The sequence below is a fragment of the Dermacentor albipictus genome, chromosome 1, assembly GCF_038994185.2.
Source record: "Dermacentor albipictus isolate Rhodes 1998 colony chromosome 1, USDA_Dalb.pri_finalv2, whole genome shotgun sequence".
Classification (NCBI taxonomy): domain Eukaryota; kingdom Metazoa; phylum Arthropoda; class Arachnida; order Ixodida; family Ixodidae; genus Dermacentor; species Dermacentor albipictus.
The window spans coordinates 13,061,877-13,079,415 of NC_091821.1; the positions used below are offsets into that span (position 1 = coordinate 13,061,877).

Here is a 17,539-nt window from a genome sequence, read left to right on the forward strand (position 1 = left end):
CCCACCTGGTCTCGTCCTGCCACCCTGCGTTTCTTCGAACTGCACGCTGAGCTGTGAAAAGAACTACGGAACGACGAGGAGTTTAACTGCCTCGTGCCCTTTGTCCGCGTCCGTGCAGAACATGCTTCGCGGTCCCCCTTTGACCTGTGGCTCGAACGTTCTGGATGCGTCAACATCGTCCTAGACGACCGCACCTCTTTCCTCGCGCCCTGCCCTTTTGGGTTTCTCGCCATCTTTGGCGGCGCTGCATTAATTACCGTCTTTCGGTCTTTACCGCGCTTCTTTTTACGGCGCTTTCTCTTTGCACTCGTTTTCATGTCGCCTTCTCGTGCCTCGTGCTGGCCGGTACACATCTCGTCGGCCCGGATCGGTCTCTTACCGGCACAGTCTGAGTGATTCTCACTTAAATCAACACTCTCTCTGCCTCGACTGGCGGACAGCTCGACCGACTCTGGCACAATGCAGCAGGCTATACTCGAGTTAGACAACTCGCACTCTAGCGAACTGCCCTCTACTACATTGCCCAGCTCACGCTGTGCATCGGCACACAGCCCGTCGGTATCGATCGCTGTCTCACGCGCACAGTCCGAATGATTAATAACTGAACCATCCCTATCTAGGCTATCTAGACTGGCGGAGAGCCGCACCGATCCCTGAACAATGCAGTTGTTCTCTCGTGGACTACGGAGCTCGCCATCCCGAGAACTACTTTCAACTGCATCATCCAGTTCGCACTTCACTTCTGCACGCAGATCTGACCTGACATGGGTGCTCGCGTCTGTCGCGTCAACAGTACCCTTTTCCTCGCTAGCAACCTCGCTAACCTTACCAGCGACGCACACACGTGGTAACTGTGCCAATTTGTTCGCAGCTGGCCTAGCTGTCTCCACAGTCATCTGTTGGCACAGCACCTCGTCGCTCTCACTCTGGCCTTTAACGGCCTCTATTGCCACTAAGGCATCGTTAGCAGCTAGCCTTTTCCCTTTTCCTCTGAATCTGCAGCCAATCTCACAGGCACTACTCTTTTCGTCGGCTTCTGGCGAAAATCTGCTAGATGCTTCCTCATTCTTTCGCTCTGTACTACCTACAGAATTCTCAGACAGCCGTTGTCTCTGTGTCAATAACTGATCACAATTCTGTATCTCTTTGATCAGTGCTGCCTTCTCTCTCTCATACTTTTCCTCACGCTCGCGTTCGCGTTCATTCTCACGTCCGTGACGCTCACACCTAAGAGTAAGTTCTTGAAGCTCATGCTTCCGTTCATTCTCGCGTTCTTCACGCTTATGCTCACTCCTAAGTTCACGACGCTCCCGCAAACGTACACGACGCACACGCTCCCGTGGCTCCTGTATCACCTGCCAAGCAAGCTCAATGCTTTTGTCATCATTGCCACTATCGTTAATCGCCTTTATGATAGCTGGTGTTTCCATCCGTTCGTCCGCCTCAACTCCCAAATCGTTGCACACCAACAACAAGTCTAACCTCGTCAACCTTCTAAGATCCATGGCAGCTGCCCCGACAGGTGGTTAAAACTGTTTTCCTTAATTAATTTGTGCAAACACACAATGCAACAAACCCCCGATTCCCAGAACTATCAAAATGAACACACAACATTTGAGTCTGGCGAATCATAAGGAAAAAAACCACGCGCTCACTTACGGTTGCAGCACCCTGCCATCCGGTTCGTTCGTCCGCTGTTCCCGGTTCCTCCGGACTCCCTGGGTCGAGGGCTCGCTCCTTCTTCGATACTCCCAGTTTCTTCGGACCTCTTTCGACGAAGGCTCACTCTTCTTCGCTCTTCCCGGTTCCTTACGATCTCTCTCGACGAAGGTTGATTCGTAGCGCTGCCACCAGCTGATGCATTCGGAGGCGATCCTACCGCTGCCAACCAGATGTAGGGGTTGGAGGACGGACTTCGGGATGAAAACCAAACTTGGGGGTGATTTATTCTACATTATTTACAAGGAGGTGAGACGTCAAGTAACAGTCGTACAGTCATTACGGGCTGGCAGCAACTCGGACGCTGCGGCCCGCGGCAAGAAGTTCGAGAGAGGTGAATCAGGGAATCAGGGAATGACCCAGAATGCTCAGGTCTCTCTGGAAGGCTTCTTATAAACCCTTCGAGCACTGTAAGTCACGTCATGTTTGACCAATGGGAGAGTCCGCTCCGATGACGCCACTTTCAGCCAATGGTAGGCGCCCGTGTCGCGGTGTCACACCTGGCGGCTCTCTGCGGTCTTGCCTCGCAGACTGGCAATGCACTTCTAACGAGGAGAAGGGGAGGGCTGCTCATGCTCCATTGTCGGAGGCCCACCTGCTAATCCCAGCGGCGCACGAACTTGTTGGCACGTGAACTTGTTGCCTTAAACTTGTTTGCTCGGCCGCTCCTCTGGAATGTGCTTTCCTGCTTCGGCATTCCTCAATTAGCTGTGCTGCGATTCGAAGTGGTTTGGGGAACTCGAAGTAATCGCAGGAAACAGCTCCATATCTAACAATACAAATAAAGGTAAAATGTATGCATAGACCCTCAAATTCCTGCATATTGATTTTCTCCTCTAAATGTATCGAATTGATGCCACTGTATGCCAGGCTGTGGTGCACGGACCCCGTCAAGCCTTTTCAGGCTTTTTGTCCGTGCTCCAAACATCTAGCAGATGTTGAATAAAGCTGAATTGAATTCAATTAAAAAATGTTCTGCTTGTTTCTTAACCACCCTTAATTGTTACCTTAACTACCTTAATTGGTAGAGGATCACACGCGTAATGTGAAGACGTAGGATCGTTGCCTACCTGCGGCAAGTTGTTTTTTCATCCACTTTCATTTCCATTACTTTATCATTTCTTTAATTCATTTAGCAAGTACAAGTAATTTACCCTATGTTGTCCTTGTTGCCAATGTTTGTTGACTTCTAATGATATGATTAATAAGAATCAGGCCCCTCAGTTAACCCCCTTTCTTCTTGTTAACCACCCAAAGTACTTTAAAGAGATCTTTATCTAATCATCTTTTTTTTGTTCTTGTTCGCTCAAATATTCAATAGCAATAACATATTGTAATATATTTGCAAGAGGAGCACAGCTGAAGCTGGTACTTGCTTAGTTGATCCTCTAATGTAAGAATGATAAACAAATACAGAGAAAAAAATTGCTTTTCAAAGATGACACCATCCCTATTTCTTTCCATGACCCATGTATATTTTGCTAGGTTCTGCCGTGCGCTGCTGCTGCTTATGATGATTTTATTTTATTGGCACAAGGGCCAGAAGTGGCTAAGGAGCGCCACTGCTGTGCACTAACACAGATTTTTTTGTTCCCTGCAGATACATCAGCCAAGGGGAACACTTAATGGCAGAAAACATGCCCTGGAAGAGTAGAAGCGTGAACAGTACTAAAGAAGCCAATGACCTTGGCAAAAAAAATGGGAGAGAATTGGGGTAATCGCACAAGACACTAATGTTGGTTGAAACTGCAACACTATCCACCATCTCTACAGCATTCCACAACTGCATGGCAACGCTAGATCCCTTTTGCATTCCACAAGACAACCGCATTTATGCCCAGTATCTGTTAAGTTACTTGGGCCAGACAAGCCATCTTTTAAAACACTGTGTAAAGTTCATAGTTGCATTTACATGGAACTATGCACAGCAGGTACCCTAATCAGTTTCTTCTTGTGTGTGTTTTAATTTTATTACAATAATGGTACGAAGAGGCATTAAAATAAAGCCTTTGTTAGATGAGCCACCATAACTGCTTAACTGTAGCCAACTGAATTTACTCAAATGAGCAATTACCCTTTTATCATCTCAGATTCAAGCACCCTTAATATATGAGGTGTTTAGAGGATGACTGAATTAACAGCAATACATGCCATTAGCATCACTCAAATTGTATGAGCTGCGTAAGTAGTGTACTCGAGGACAGCTGAAGGAAATGGTTTGACGATGACGGCTTCAAACCAGAGGGAAGACGAGTTGATTTTCCAGTTGCAACCCCCCCCCCCGTAGTCTGTGCCTATGGGAAGCTACCATTACCTTACCCAACAGAAGACAGCTTGTAAAGGTTCTCAACAAGGACAACATGGTGCTCTATGTAATTATATACTTCATAGGGCTACAACTACTTTGCATAAATGCATACCTTGTGTCGGGGAGAGGGGAAGAGAGTTCTTGTTTAGGGCCCGGAGTGACTAGAGCCGGGTGCAGGCCATGTGGCATGATACTTGGAGGCAGTAGAGGAGGGTTAATCCTGGGCAAAGGCGGCGCATAGCTACTGCCTCCCCTGAAGCCCCCGGAAGCCATCGGGGGCATTGGGTACATGCCAGCAGCTGCCGAGTGCCTGTAATCAACCAATGAGCGCAAATGGAAAGGTGAGATGACTCACACACAGACAACGTTTAATTTTACTACTAAGAAGAGCAATATCAGATCAACAATGGGGCATATTTAGAATGATCATGAATGTTTAAAGTGCACAAGGACAACTACATTCATTTTGGAAGCCTCTACTCAAACTGCATGTAATTAATGAGTGCTAGAGAAATATGCTCAGCGACTATTTATACTTACTGATCACGCTGAATTCACTGTTCCAAGTGTACTGAATTTGATAAGATGCATAGCAATTGAGCAGCATATGAAAAGCAGTAAGTCATGAAGTACAAAAGTGGGTCAAATATCATTCACGTACTTCTCAATAGTAAAATTCACTTTAGAAATGGGACAATAAAGAGGAATACCAAGTTAAACGGTGATACTAATGTATGCTTCTGCAAAAGCAAGACTAATAGAGAAGGCTTCGCATACCAGAGAAGATCCAGGCTTGTTTACGTCAAGTGCTCCATTAAAAAATGCTGTACCTTGTATACTTTTGTAAGTAATGTATCTTCAAAAAGCTATTATAGTCAAACCTCGCTCAGCAATGGGTCTACAGGGGGACAAGAGGGCAAGGGTAGCAGCTGACCTCCCAAAACAATTCTCTTCTGCACCTCTATCACCCCTCTGCTACCACTATGAAGTAACCATGTCATCAAATACCTTGCTACAACCCAAAGAAAATGGAGAATTGTGAACTGGTTTCCTACTTTGGTTTTAATTCTTATGAAATGATGCAACGCCTTGCCTTCTGGCACTACCATGTTGTCAATAATAGCAAGACCGTAAGCATATTGGTAACTAACTTTTTCCAAGACAAATAATCCGTCTTGGTGTAACATTTTGTTGTGCTTGTGGAAGACACTGTAGCTTCAAATACACTGGAAGTAACAAGCTACTTCTTGTTGTATTTATTAGTCTCTTCAAATACATTATGAAGTTGAGCATTTCTAAGTAACTTATTTTGCTCTTGAATAAGGTTTCTGGGAATCTTGTGCATATCCGTCCCACACAGCTCTGCACCATGCCTAGCAGGCCCCGCAGGCCACACCACAGCAGTGTTGCAAGATATAGTGTCAACAACAAACTGCTGAACGACTTAAAATGTAGCACAGGGGTAGCCAAACACCAAAATGTCACAAGACAAATACGTAGCCCAAAACTAGTCAAAATGTTTTATCAATTTCTGCAGGTTTGTGGTTTACCGAACTTCTATATTTGGCAAGAAAAGTTAGGATACAAATTAGTCAGCATGATCCTTAACATTATTTCGAGCACTCATTCTTCGCAGCTAGCTGGACTAATTATTGCAACCTCTGTGACTACACTGAGCTGAGAAGCTAGCACTCTAGTGGCTGTAGCACACTCCAGAATTCATGTCATGCTTTAGTTTATGCTTTCCTGCATAACTTTTTCGCCGGAATATTCACTTTATGTTAAAGAACAGCTCGACTGATTTGGCAAATGTGCTCTTCAGAGGCAATCGGGACCAATCATTTGGAAGAGTCTCTACTTGCATCAGTCTTTCACCGTGTAGACTGCAAGCACTGTATTCGAATGCAATGAATATGTGAAAAGTTCAATTTGTGAACTTCGGAATCGAATACAAAATGAATAACAAGGACTATTTGATTCGTATTCGAAATTTCAAGTATTCACACAGGCCTAAAGTATCTGTATTTCGTCTTCCAAAGATAGTTAGTTAGTTGATTCGGGTTTAATGGCGCAAAGGCGACTAAGGCCATGCTGCGCCAGTCACAGGACAGTATAAGATCTAATGTTAAGGTAGTTATAGCTGTATTACCTTAAAGTCGATGCAGATAATCGGTTTCACATAAAAACTGGAACAGGTTAGTGAATGGCACTAGTGGGTCATCGCCCAATATCAAGGCAGGGTGCAGAGGTATATGTAAGTGATACAGATTTTTGAAATGTTTCTGTCTCTGTGTTTCAGTGTGTGGGCATGATATAATGATGTGGGTTACTGTGAGCGTTTCGTGACATTTCTCGCATGTTGGTGGACTTTCGTTTCGAAGTAAAAAGTTGTGTGTTAGATGCGTGTGTCCAATTCGAAGTCGGCATAACATTACCTCATAGAATCGTTCTTGGTGAGTGCATGATTTCCACTCGCGAAGCAGGGGTTTAGTTATATGTAACTTGTTATTTACGCATGAGTTCCAGTCTTGCTGCCATTTTGATGCAAGGGCCTTACGAACCGCTCTGATGCTGTCTTTGTATGGAAGTGTTATGTGTGTGATGCTTTTGTGCGCTGCCATGGATGCGCTTCTATCTGCAGCTTCATTCCCTGCTATCCCAACATGGCTTGGGACCCAGCAGAATCGTATGGTTCCTTCGTGTTTCTTGTTAAATACTATGTTTAAGATATCGCCAAGCAGGGGCTCAGACGCGGAGTTTAAGTTAAGGGCTCTTAGGGCACTTAACGAGTCAGTATAGATGATAGCATTCTTCTGCTTGTCGGAAGTAATTTTCTTAACTGCCATCCATATCGCATAAACTTCGGCGGTAAAGACTGAAGAAAAATTATTTATGCGAATGCTATTTTCCCAATTTTTTGTTACGATCCCGACACCTACGTATTCTTGTGTTTTAGAGCCGTCAGTGTAAAATTCTGTGTAATCTTTGTATTTTTCTTGGATAGCTCGGAACTCTTGTATTATATGCTCTTGTGGAATGTCATTTTTATTTATATGTGTTAACGTCCAGTCACACAGCTGTGTAACATTGCACCACGGGGGCAATCTTGCTGGCCTTTCGGCAACCTGCAGGGCTTCGGGAGGAACATCATAGGTCTGACAATATTGTTCGTGTCTTAAGATGAGTGGCCGAATCATGTTTGGTTTATTTGTGTAGTGTATTCGTGATTGGCACTGTGTTACGATGTTGTAGCATATATGTTGTGGTGATGTCCGAATTCTTAGTACATAGCAAAGTGTGAGTTGTGCTCTGCGGTGCTGTAATGAAGGCTCATTAGCGTCAACGTATAAACTTTGTACAGGCGATGTCCTGTAGGCACCGCTCGCCAGTCGTAGGCCAAGATTGTGAACCGGATCAAGTCGCTTAATGTAGGACTGCCTAGCTGCTCCATAACTTACACTACCGTAGTCGAGGATGCTACGTACAAGGGACCGGTATATACGTAATAGACATGTTCGGTCAGATCCCCAGTGCTTACGTGATAAAACCTTAAGGATATTTAGCGCTTTATTTGCTTTAGTTTTAGTTGCGTTAATGTGGGACAGGAAGTTCAGTTTAGTGTCAAATGTTACGCCTAGAAATTTATAGTGTTCTTTGACGGGCAGCGTTGTACCATGTAAAGTGAGACCTGGAGTGCAGTGTAACCCTCGCTTCTGCGAAAAGAGAACTGTAACAGTTTTGTGTGTTGAGAACCGGAAACCATTTTTATCAGCCCATTTTGTAAGATTATTTATTGTTATTTGTAGTTGTCGTTCGCAGGTGGGTAGGTTTGAGGCGCGGCAAGCTATTTGCAAATCGTCGACATATATTGAGTACATAACTGATGGTGGGATGACTTTATTTACAGAGTTCATTTTGACTATGAAGAGCGTCGTGCTGAGAATGCAACCTTGTGGAACGCCATTTTCTTGTGTGAATGTGTGCGAGAGTGTTGTGCCGAGACGTACTTGAAATGTTCGGTTTGACATGAAATCGCATAGACAATTTAGCATTCTTCCGCGAATTCCCATGTCAGCCAGGTCTCTCAAAATTCCGTATCGCCATGTGGTATCATATGCCTTTTCAAAATCAAAGAAAACCGCTAGGCAGTATTGCTTGTGAAGAAATGCGTCACGGATTTCTTGCTCTAGTCGCACGAGATGGTCAGTGGTAGAACAGCCCTTTTTGTATCGGCACTGGTGTTTGTCTATTAGGTTTCTTGTTTCTAGGATGAATGTGAGTCTTATGTTTATGATGCTCTCATAAGATTTGGCTAGGCAACTTGTTAGTGCAATGGGTCTATAGCTGCTAGGGGATGTAGCGGGTTTACCAGGCTTTAGAAAAGGAACTACCACTGCTTTTTTCCAATCTGTGGGCATTACTCCAGACTCCCATATCTTATCGTCTTCCAAAGATGAAAAAGTAACCCAAATATGGCTATGTAGCCAAATAGGAATTTTCGATGCCCAATAGAAGAAAAAGTAAACCAACTTGGCTATTAATAGCGAAATCTGGCAACCCTGCACCACCCTGGCACTGCCGACGTTGCAAATTGTGACCGTAGATGGCACGGTTGCATCAGGAGGAAGGGAAGGGGAAGGCTTAGGTGACAATTGTCTACAGCTCTTGAGAGAGATTTACCCAGAAAGTACCATTTCCATTGAATGGGAAGGGATAAGGAGCGAGGAGAAAGCTGATATCAACAAGGGACTCAGGCACGGGTGCCCTTTATCCCCACTGCTGTATATATGCTGTACGTGGTGAAGATGGAAAAGGTGCTAGAGGAAAGTAATAAAGGGTTTAATCTCTTATACAACCAGGCAGGTATAGAAGTAGAGCAGCAGGTTCCAGGTTTGTTTTATGCGAACAACATTGTGTTGCTAGCTAACAAGCAAAGTGATATGCAACGTCTAATTAATATCTGTGGACAGGAAGGCAACAATTTAGGTTTCAAATTTAGTGTTAGAAAATCAGGTGTAATGGTATTCAATGAAAACAGTGAACAAACAGTGGCAATACAGGGCCAGGAAATACCTCGGGTAAGAGAATATAAATACCTTGGTATATGGATAAACGAAGGCAATAGATATATAGAAACACAGGAAAAAACAATATCAGTAAAGGGGAAGAGAAATGCAGCCATAATGAAGCACAGAGCGCTATGAGGATACAATAGGTACGAGGTGCTCCGGAGTATGTGGAAAGGTGTAGTGGTTCCAGGACTTAATTTTGGAAATGTGGTTGTTTGCTTTAAATCAGGGGTACAATGAAGACTCAATTCCCAAAGGTCAGTGGGGCGCCTCTGGGCACTCACGGGAAGACTACAAATGAAGCTGTGCAGGGTGATATGGGCTGGACTAGTTTTGAAGTGAGGGAAGCTCGCAGTAAAATTGAGTATGAAGAATGGCTGAGGAATATGGAAGAAAGTAAATGGGCTGGGAGAGTGTTGAGGTATCTGTACAGGAAAAACATTGATTCACAGTGGAGGAAAAGAACTAAGAAGCTTACCAGCAAGTATGCGGCCTGTAGGGTGGGCAACACAGCAAGAATGAACGTCAAGCGGAAAGTCAGAGGCGCTGAACTAATCTCATGGGTGGTGGCAATGGAAAAGAAACCTGCCATGGGTAACTACTTAAGAGTAAAAAACAAAATCAGGAAAGAAACAATTTATGATAACTCAAAGGGAAGCTCATTACTTTTCGAAGAGAGATTGGGATGCCTTAGTTCACAATACAAATGAGGGAAGCCTCCCACCGTCATACACGCGCTGCTTACGTCACGTTTTAAAGCATACATAAGCTTCCTTGAACCTTCCGTCATCCCATTGTGAACAAGGCTTCCGTAGCGAAGCCGAAACGTCTTTTAGATTTTTTCATTTTTTAGCACTTCTATGCTGGTCGGTGTCCTTGGTTTTACTTCTTCAATGCTTCATCCCGACCAGACGGGCTTCCGTCGAACCCTCGATTTCATCTACCTTCGCCGGGCGTATGGCCAATCTTTAATCACCGGAATTCGCCGTTATGTTTCCCTCACAACCCGCATTGCTGCGTTTCATGGACACCTGGAGTTCAACCTTGCCTGCAAAGCACGGGGCCTCATCCCGCGCTCATTGCATCTTAACAGGCCAGTACCTTCCAAGTTTGGCTACAGCGTCGTTGCAAAGACAGAGAGGCTGTTGCTTCAAGCAAGGATACAGGACTGTCGTGACAGTATTAGGAAGCTTGAAAACGAGGCATTTTTTGCACGTCGCCGCCTGGAGGACCACTGTCCAGATCATTTTGCAAGTATCCAGCTGCACGCCAACTTTGAAGCCAACATGCGTGCCCGTCATGCGGGGTTGGTGCACAGTGTCAAGCTTGACAGACTTTCGGAATTTACCAGACCATACCGGCCGTACAACCGACGAACTACGGTATACAACCTTTCTTCGCACAGCGTCGACCCAGCCGAGGCCTCGGTCCTAGAGCTAGGTCTGAATTTCAATGTTGCACCTGCACCTGACGTGCGAAAGGTTGTGTGTGCGGTGGAGTGCGCGGTTAACCAAGTTGACCCGTCCCGCCGTGACGAGGCTCGCACCCGAGCCATTGGTGTCCTTTGTGGTCTGCACCGGAGGAAGTTTGTTTCCCCTCTTTCCGTTGAGGAACGAAAAGCTGTCAAGCGTCTTCAGGCGAACACTGCAATTGTGATCCTTCCCGCCGACAAGGGGAATGCAACAGTGCTAATTGACACGGCTGTCTACAAAAACAAGATGTTGGCTCTGCTCAATGACCAGGACACTTACGTCCGGCTCACTCGGGACCCGACCTTGAAGGTTCAGAGGGACTTCCAGACTCTCCTGGCTGACGTGTTCCGCTTCGTAGCTCCCGAACGCAAGTCTTTGTATTTCAAGCTTCTCTGTCATAACGGTGCTGCACCTGCACTTTATGGCCTGCCTAAGGTTCATAAGCCTAACGTCCCCCTACATCCAATCGTCGACTACACTCGCTCCCCTCTCTACAAATTGTCCGCATACCTGCACCAGCTTCTGGCTCCACTCGTCGGGAAGAGCTCAACGCATGTGAGCAACTCCTGTGACTTTATTGAAAAAGTTCGTGACGTGTCTCTAGACGACGACGAGGTGATGGTTTCGTTCGACGTGGTATCACTGTTTACCTCAATTCCGACTGACTTGGCTGTGGATGCATGCACCTCTGCTCTGGAATCTGACAGGACCTTGCCAGACAGGTCGCCCATTGACGTTCCCGACCTCAAGAGGCTCCTCTGTTTTTGCCTTGGAAACACGTACTTCTGTTTCGACAAGGTCTTCTACAGGCAAGTCCACGGTACGGCAATGGGTGCATCCGTCTCTGTTACCGCTGCCAATCTTACGATGGAATGTTTGGAAAGGCGTGCTCTCGCGTCCTTCAGCCCTAGGCCAAAAGTTTTTCTGCGCTATGTGGACGACTGTTTCTGTCTGATTCGGCGCAGCGCTTTGGATTCGTTCACTGCGCACCTAAACAGTCAAGAAAAGGCCATCCAATTCACGGTTGAGACAGAGGTCGACAGCAGACTCCCTTTTTTAGATGTACTTGTCACCAGACGCGATGGACGGCTCTCGTTCAGCGTGTACCGTAAGGACACACACACTGGCCGCTACCTGAACTTTCAATCCGTTCATCCTGACGCTCACAAAAGGTCGGTTGCTGCCTCACTGTTCAACCGTACGAACCGCATTTGCACCACAGCAGAAAGCCGTTCCACTGACTTGGACCACGTGCGAGGTGATCTCTCGGCAAGCGGCTACCCCACATCCTTTTTGACTGCTGTGGAGCGCCGTCTGTCCAATCCTGCACGTCCGACCAATCCGCGACCAAGAAAGCGTGCTGCCATACCTTACGTTCCAGGGATAAGCGAAACCCTGTCTCGCGTTCTACGCAGTTATGACGTTGAGGTGGCGCACGTGCCCGTTTGTAAGCTGAGGCAAGCGCTCGTCGGCGGAAAGGACAGGCTTCCGAGAGAATCGTTTCCCGGCGTGGTATATAAGATACCCTGCGCAGATTGCGACTACGCATACATCGGTGAATCCGGCAACTTCAAACAGAGACTGAGACAGCATCAGAAAGATGTCGAAAAGAAGCGTACAGTGTCGAATGCCCTTGCCGAGCACGCGGATGCAACGGGCCATGATATCGACTGGGATCGCTCAAGAATTATCGGCCAAGAAAGAAACCAAAAATCGCGTCTGTATCTGGAGTCACTGGAGATACAAAAAACACGTCACACGATTAATCGAAATGAGGGAACCCTCCCACCGTCATACACGCGCTGCTTACGTCACGTTTTAAAGCATACATAAGCTTCCTTGAACCTTCCGTCATCCCATTGTGAACAAGGCTTCCGTAGCGAAGCCGAAACGTCTTTTAGATTTTTTCATTTTTTAGCACTTCTATGCTGGTCGGTGTCCTTGGTTTTACTTCTTCACGCACCTATAAAGCAAGATATAAGAAAGAAGAAGCATGCGCTTTCTGTGGTAAAGCTAGAGAAATTATGGAACATGCTTTATTAGAATGTGAAGACGTCTGGCCAGCAGTCGATTTAGGCACCACTGGCCTCCTTGAAGCCCTTGGGTTCAGCGAGAGCAGGGTAAAAGTAAACATGTCCGCAATAGAGATTAGTAAGAGGCGACTGGAAGACTGGTGGAAGAATAGTAGGGAAACGACAAAAAATGGAGACGTACAAAAGTAAATTTCGCAATAGGGGGTCAGAAAATTTGGTTGTGGGAGTTCATAGTCGTTTTTGTTTCTTTTTTTTTAAAAACCTAGGTAGAACATTAGGCAGTATAATAGCAAGAGCTTGGGGGCGCAACCCACCGCCCCGTTTCAAAGGGGACGCTCATAACATCCATCCATCCATCCATCCATCCATCCATCCATCTATCCATCAAAGATGAGCGGGAGGTGCGAAACGTGCGAAGTTACAGCCGGTGAGGCTATCCCTTATTGTGCGGTGGGAAGAAACGTCGCTTTTTTTTTTGCGTGTGTGTGTGTGTGAACCTTTTTCTGTATATTTTTTTCTCTCGGAAATCAAGCACTTCACAATGTCTTCACGCTGCGCTCATTATGCCTTTAAATCGGCCAATGTGACTGCTTCCTGAAATTTCATAAGGCATGAGTTATCTTCCGAAATGTGTACGCAACGGGCGAACGATTAAGCAATGCCAACAGAAACTACACAGCCGGATTCCGATATCCCTGGTGCCGCCCGGCAGCCGGGTGCGTGCGCCAATTGCTTTGTGAAAATACTGCCAGATGGCGCCACCGACGCCTACGCACGACCGAGCCAAAGTAAAGCTGCACGAAATATGGTATGTCCTCAACATAGCCTTGGTCCCACTAAAGAACGTGCTAAGTGGCGCAATCAAAACTTGCGTCAGCTAATCAGCAGCTGAATTCACAGAACTCTTTCTTTGTATGCAGAAATGGTTGGCGGCGGTTTGTGGTCGTGATTAGCCTTTTCGTCGACTGTCAGCTGTCGCGATACGGCAGGTTAAGAACACCGCCCATTCACAGAGCATTCTTGCAATGATCTGATTAGCTGGCGCGAACTATCCCCAGCTTCTAACGACTAGCTGAAAAACGTGACGTCATGGAGAAGCTGCCACGTGCCGTTACAAATATGACGAGCTCCGCAGGCATTCATTTCGCAACGATTTGAGAAAAGTTTTCGAAAACCTCCTGCCGTTAGGTATTGTTCGAACCGCCGCCGAGTATTCTCGTCTCGCCTACACCGCCACACTGTACGATGACCGAGATTTTCCACACCCATGAGCAGCAATCCCTTTGTTGGATGGAATGCACGCAGACTGCGTGATGAATGAGCTTTTTCTACACCACGTGCAGCAGCAGCCCCTTTATTGGAATGCATGCGGCTTGTCTGGAGTAAAGTCGCACCAGACAGAAAACAGGAGCACACATGATTCAACACGTACGACGAAAGTGTGTCGACAACATTTTTTTCAATAGATGCCGGGGGACTGAAGATAGAAAGGGCACAACACGCACTGCAACAAGCCAGTTTAAATGTAAGCGAATACACAGTACAAATTAGCAAAGCCCAAATGTAAGCGAATACACAGGCGATCCCAACACGACTCGTGTATGCACCTAAGGAAAAGAGATGCCTAATCTGCACTGAAAGGAAGATAAAGAAATCAACACCAAAAAATAAACTTTACGCGCTGTGGTCTGTTTACGCATATGTGTTTTCTTCTTTTGTCTTCGCCCGGACTCCAGCTCTTGTGTAGTGCCGTGCTAAAATAGAACAATGCTGCACGCGACCTATCCGCTGAAATTCGCAATTTCGAACTCTACAAACAACTCGCAAATTCGACAACGTAAGACAGGGAAATAACACAGGTGTCCCCTCTCATAGCCTTCGAGGCAAAGTGTCATATATATATATATATATATATATTTTCAAATGTGAACCAGGCTAAACAGCACTAAAAGCGGCACTACTCCACATGCAAGATCTTCCAAAGGTCTCTGGTTTCCGAGGGTCAAACGCCCTGTCCACCGTCTATAGGGCTCTCAATAGAGTTACTGTATATGCGGTAGCATATACAGTAACTCTAGCTCTCAACAGTCACCTTCGATTTATCCTCGTTTCGGCGTGATTGTGATCTCCACCGATTGTCATCACCGGAGCGAAAGCTTCTAAGATCGCCGTTGTACAAAGCGTTCACTGACGCTCTCCTCATACATGTGCTGTCATCACTTGATGCGCTTTATGCTCTATGGCCTCACTTCCACTCGCATATGTATATTAATTTTTTTAATGAGCAAAATCCATCAACAATGATTGTAAATGTAAGCGAATAGCGCAAACGAACGAACCCGTGAGATAGAGAGAGTGAACGAACGTTTTCCTCGACGAGTCCGACCGCCGACCATCGGCCGACCACGGAAACAGCCGAAAGAGCCAAAGAAAGCTATTCGCTTTAAAATCGTTCTTCAGCGTCTCACTCCCAAACCCTCCCAAACAAAAATAAGCGTCCTCAGGAGCGCAGCTTAGCACGCAGGCAAGTTCGCTCCTGTCCTTATCAATGGCATACGTCATAGGAGTGCCTCGGTTTTACCGGAAAACAGTTACCGGAAAACTGGTAACGCCGAACAATGCGCCACGGAGCCACTCAATCCCCATAAATCAAAGTTCCCTGCATTCACGCACGGCCGGACTGCAGTGCGTGCGTGCGAGACTGCACTCCGGCCGTGATGCGGACGACTGCGCCTTGTGGTGGCAATTGATCGCGCTGCGTGCCAATTTCGAGGCAGAATAACTTATTCGCGCCTGCTCGCTTCCCCAGGGGGAAGAAAAAAAAATATGAAAAGGCATTCGACACTGTACAATGAAGTCTGACAGCGCGCGTAGTTTTTCTTCGGTCGACGCCATCGATAAGTCGACAGAAGTCACATACGAGAAAGCGAATACCTAAACGATACGGGGCGAATTAGGAAAGCTCACAGTAGTGCGAGACAGTGAATGATGGAGATGCACTGCCGGTCTCTTTTCGACTTCACACCACGAGAAAACGCACAACACTGCACACACCTCTACGGCCACTTTTGAGATCCATCACCTTCCGTCAAATGTACGCGGCTACCCCTCATGTAATGTACCATTTACATAGCAGCTATGTATGACAAATAAATAAATAAATAAATAAATAAATAAATAAATAAATAAATAAATAAATAAATAAAGGTTCCTCCTAAGTGCGCGCACATTGCTAAACAAACGCTTTGCATATTTTTTTGTCCTTCCTTTCATTTCAGGAAGAAGAAAAAAAAAAACCCGGAGAGTGCAGCTAATAATGTCAGTATCACATTCCCTCTTCAGCTTATCTTAAAAGCAGTAAAACTTGTAGAGTTTCACACTGCCCTCGACAGTCTTGGCACCTTCTCATATACCGTGGCCGACAAAGAGAGAGAGTCAGCGGCTACAGCATTCACTGCGCTGCTTTCGTTCCGCGCCTCGCGATTAGAGCAAGCGAAGTCGCCTTTTTAAAAGGCGTGTCAACAACGCTGTCTGGTCTTCCAAAAGTTGGCGCGACGACCGCAGCGACGACCCGCCCCGGTTGCGCCAACCAACGCGCATCGAATAGCCGTCTTTCACAACACTCGCTGCGCCGCTAATTAGAGCCTTTTAAACAGGCCGTATAAATGTTCCATTTCGCGCACGACAGGCCGCTTTGTTCTTGGCACTAACAGCTGCTTCGGTCTTACGTTCTGCTTGCCTCGGCCGCTCCCGTGCGTGTCACAGAAGTGCGGGCGGTGAGGAGGAGGGCGCGCAGCGATTCGCCCGTCGCTGCTGCCGCGATCGTGCTTCGGGCCAGCTGCGGCAAGCGAACGCAGGAAACGCCCTTCGAGCAGCCACTATTCGCTGCACCCAAATGCAGCAACTCTTCGGGGCGGGCTATTTTCGGGGCGACAAGAGCCTGGTCGTGTGAAAAAAAAAGAAGGTTGAGGAAGCCGTGTGACACCACGGTTCAGTTTCTCTTTTTCGTTGAACCAAGCCTCGAGTACAGCAAGCAAGGGTCGGCAGCCAATCGATACCGCCTCTGACGGAGCCGCAACACACAGGGAGTGAGTCTGAACGTCCGTACAGCGCCTTGAATCAGCCTGCGTCAACTAGGAGACCGACTGAACTTACCGAGCTCGTTATTATGACGCATTCGCATGCAGCGAATACGCCGCCTCTTTTTGGACGCTATCAAGGTAAAATTTGATCGGATTGAACCGGCGGCTTACGTAGCGAATTCAGAGAGCGTATACTGCTTGCTGCCACCACGAAAACGCGCTTTTCCTTCGGTCTCCTGACTTGAGAGAAAGGCACCTCCTGTGGCGACGCACGTCTCGAATTTCTAAACTCTCTCGGATCGTGAGGAAGCCGCGCGCCACAAAGGCGCCTTTAATACCTTTTACGCGCCTTACCGGGGTCCTTAGTGTTCTAAAAGCGTTTATTTCTTCGCCATTTTTAATGAGTGTGGACGTGTTGCATTTCTTACGTCTTATCTCTCTTCACCATTCTCGTTTTTTTAAAACCTTCTGTTTCATCTTTCCCTTCAAGCATCCCGAGAAGCATGTCATACCTAGCCTGACCTATCCGGCTTAATGAATTCTTCATAGCGGCATTTGCATTTATCCGTGCTCTACTAGACGCTAAAGCTGCGACGACCAAAACGCTACCCAACACCACTGACTTTAAACAGCAGTCATATACTACAATCGAACGCGTTAGAACAAAACGACCTGTATCTAAACAAAGGATTTCGAACGTCCCGGAATAATTCCTACTCACTATATGGATCGTGAATGCCTCTACGGCGAAGACCATTATAACGAATTGGCTTATAAAGAAAACAAGAAAAAAAAGCAAGAAGGAAAGAAAAAAGAATTTAGACGACTCCGACGGCGGGCTGGTTTGTTTGCGACC

The 17,539-nt window shown here is 46.5% G+C and overlaps 1 protein-coding gene across 3 annotated transcripts in view; it reads right to left on the bottom strand.

Annotated features, from left to right (window-relative positions):
- The window catches only part of pan (transcription factor pangolin), a 239,949-nt gene that overhangs the window by 20,409 nt on the left and 202,001 nt on the right, over positions 1-17,539 (bottom strand). For all 3 annotated transcript variants that reach the window (XM_065451889.1, XM_065451888.1, XM_065451887.1), the window contains one exon: positions 4,140-4,337. In XM_065451889.1, the coding sequence (XP_065307961.1) occupies positions 4,140-4,337 (198 nt within the window). The remainder of the gene's footprint in view (positions 1-4,139; positions 4,338-17,539) is intronic.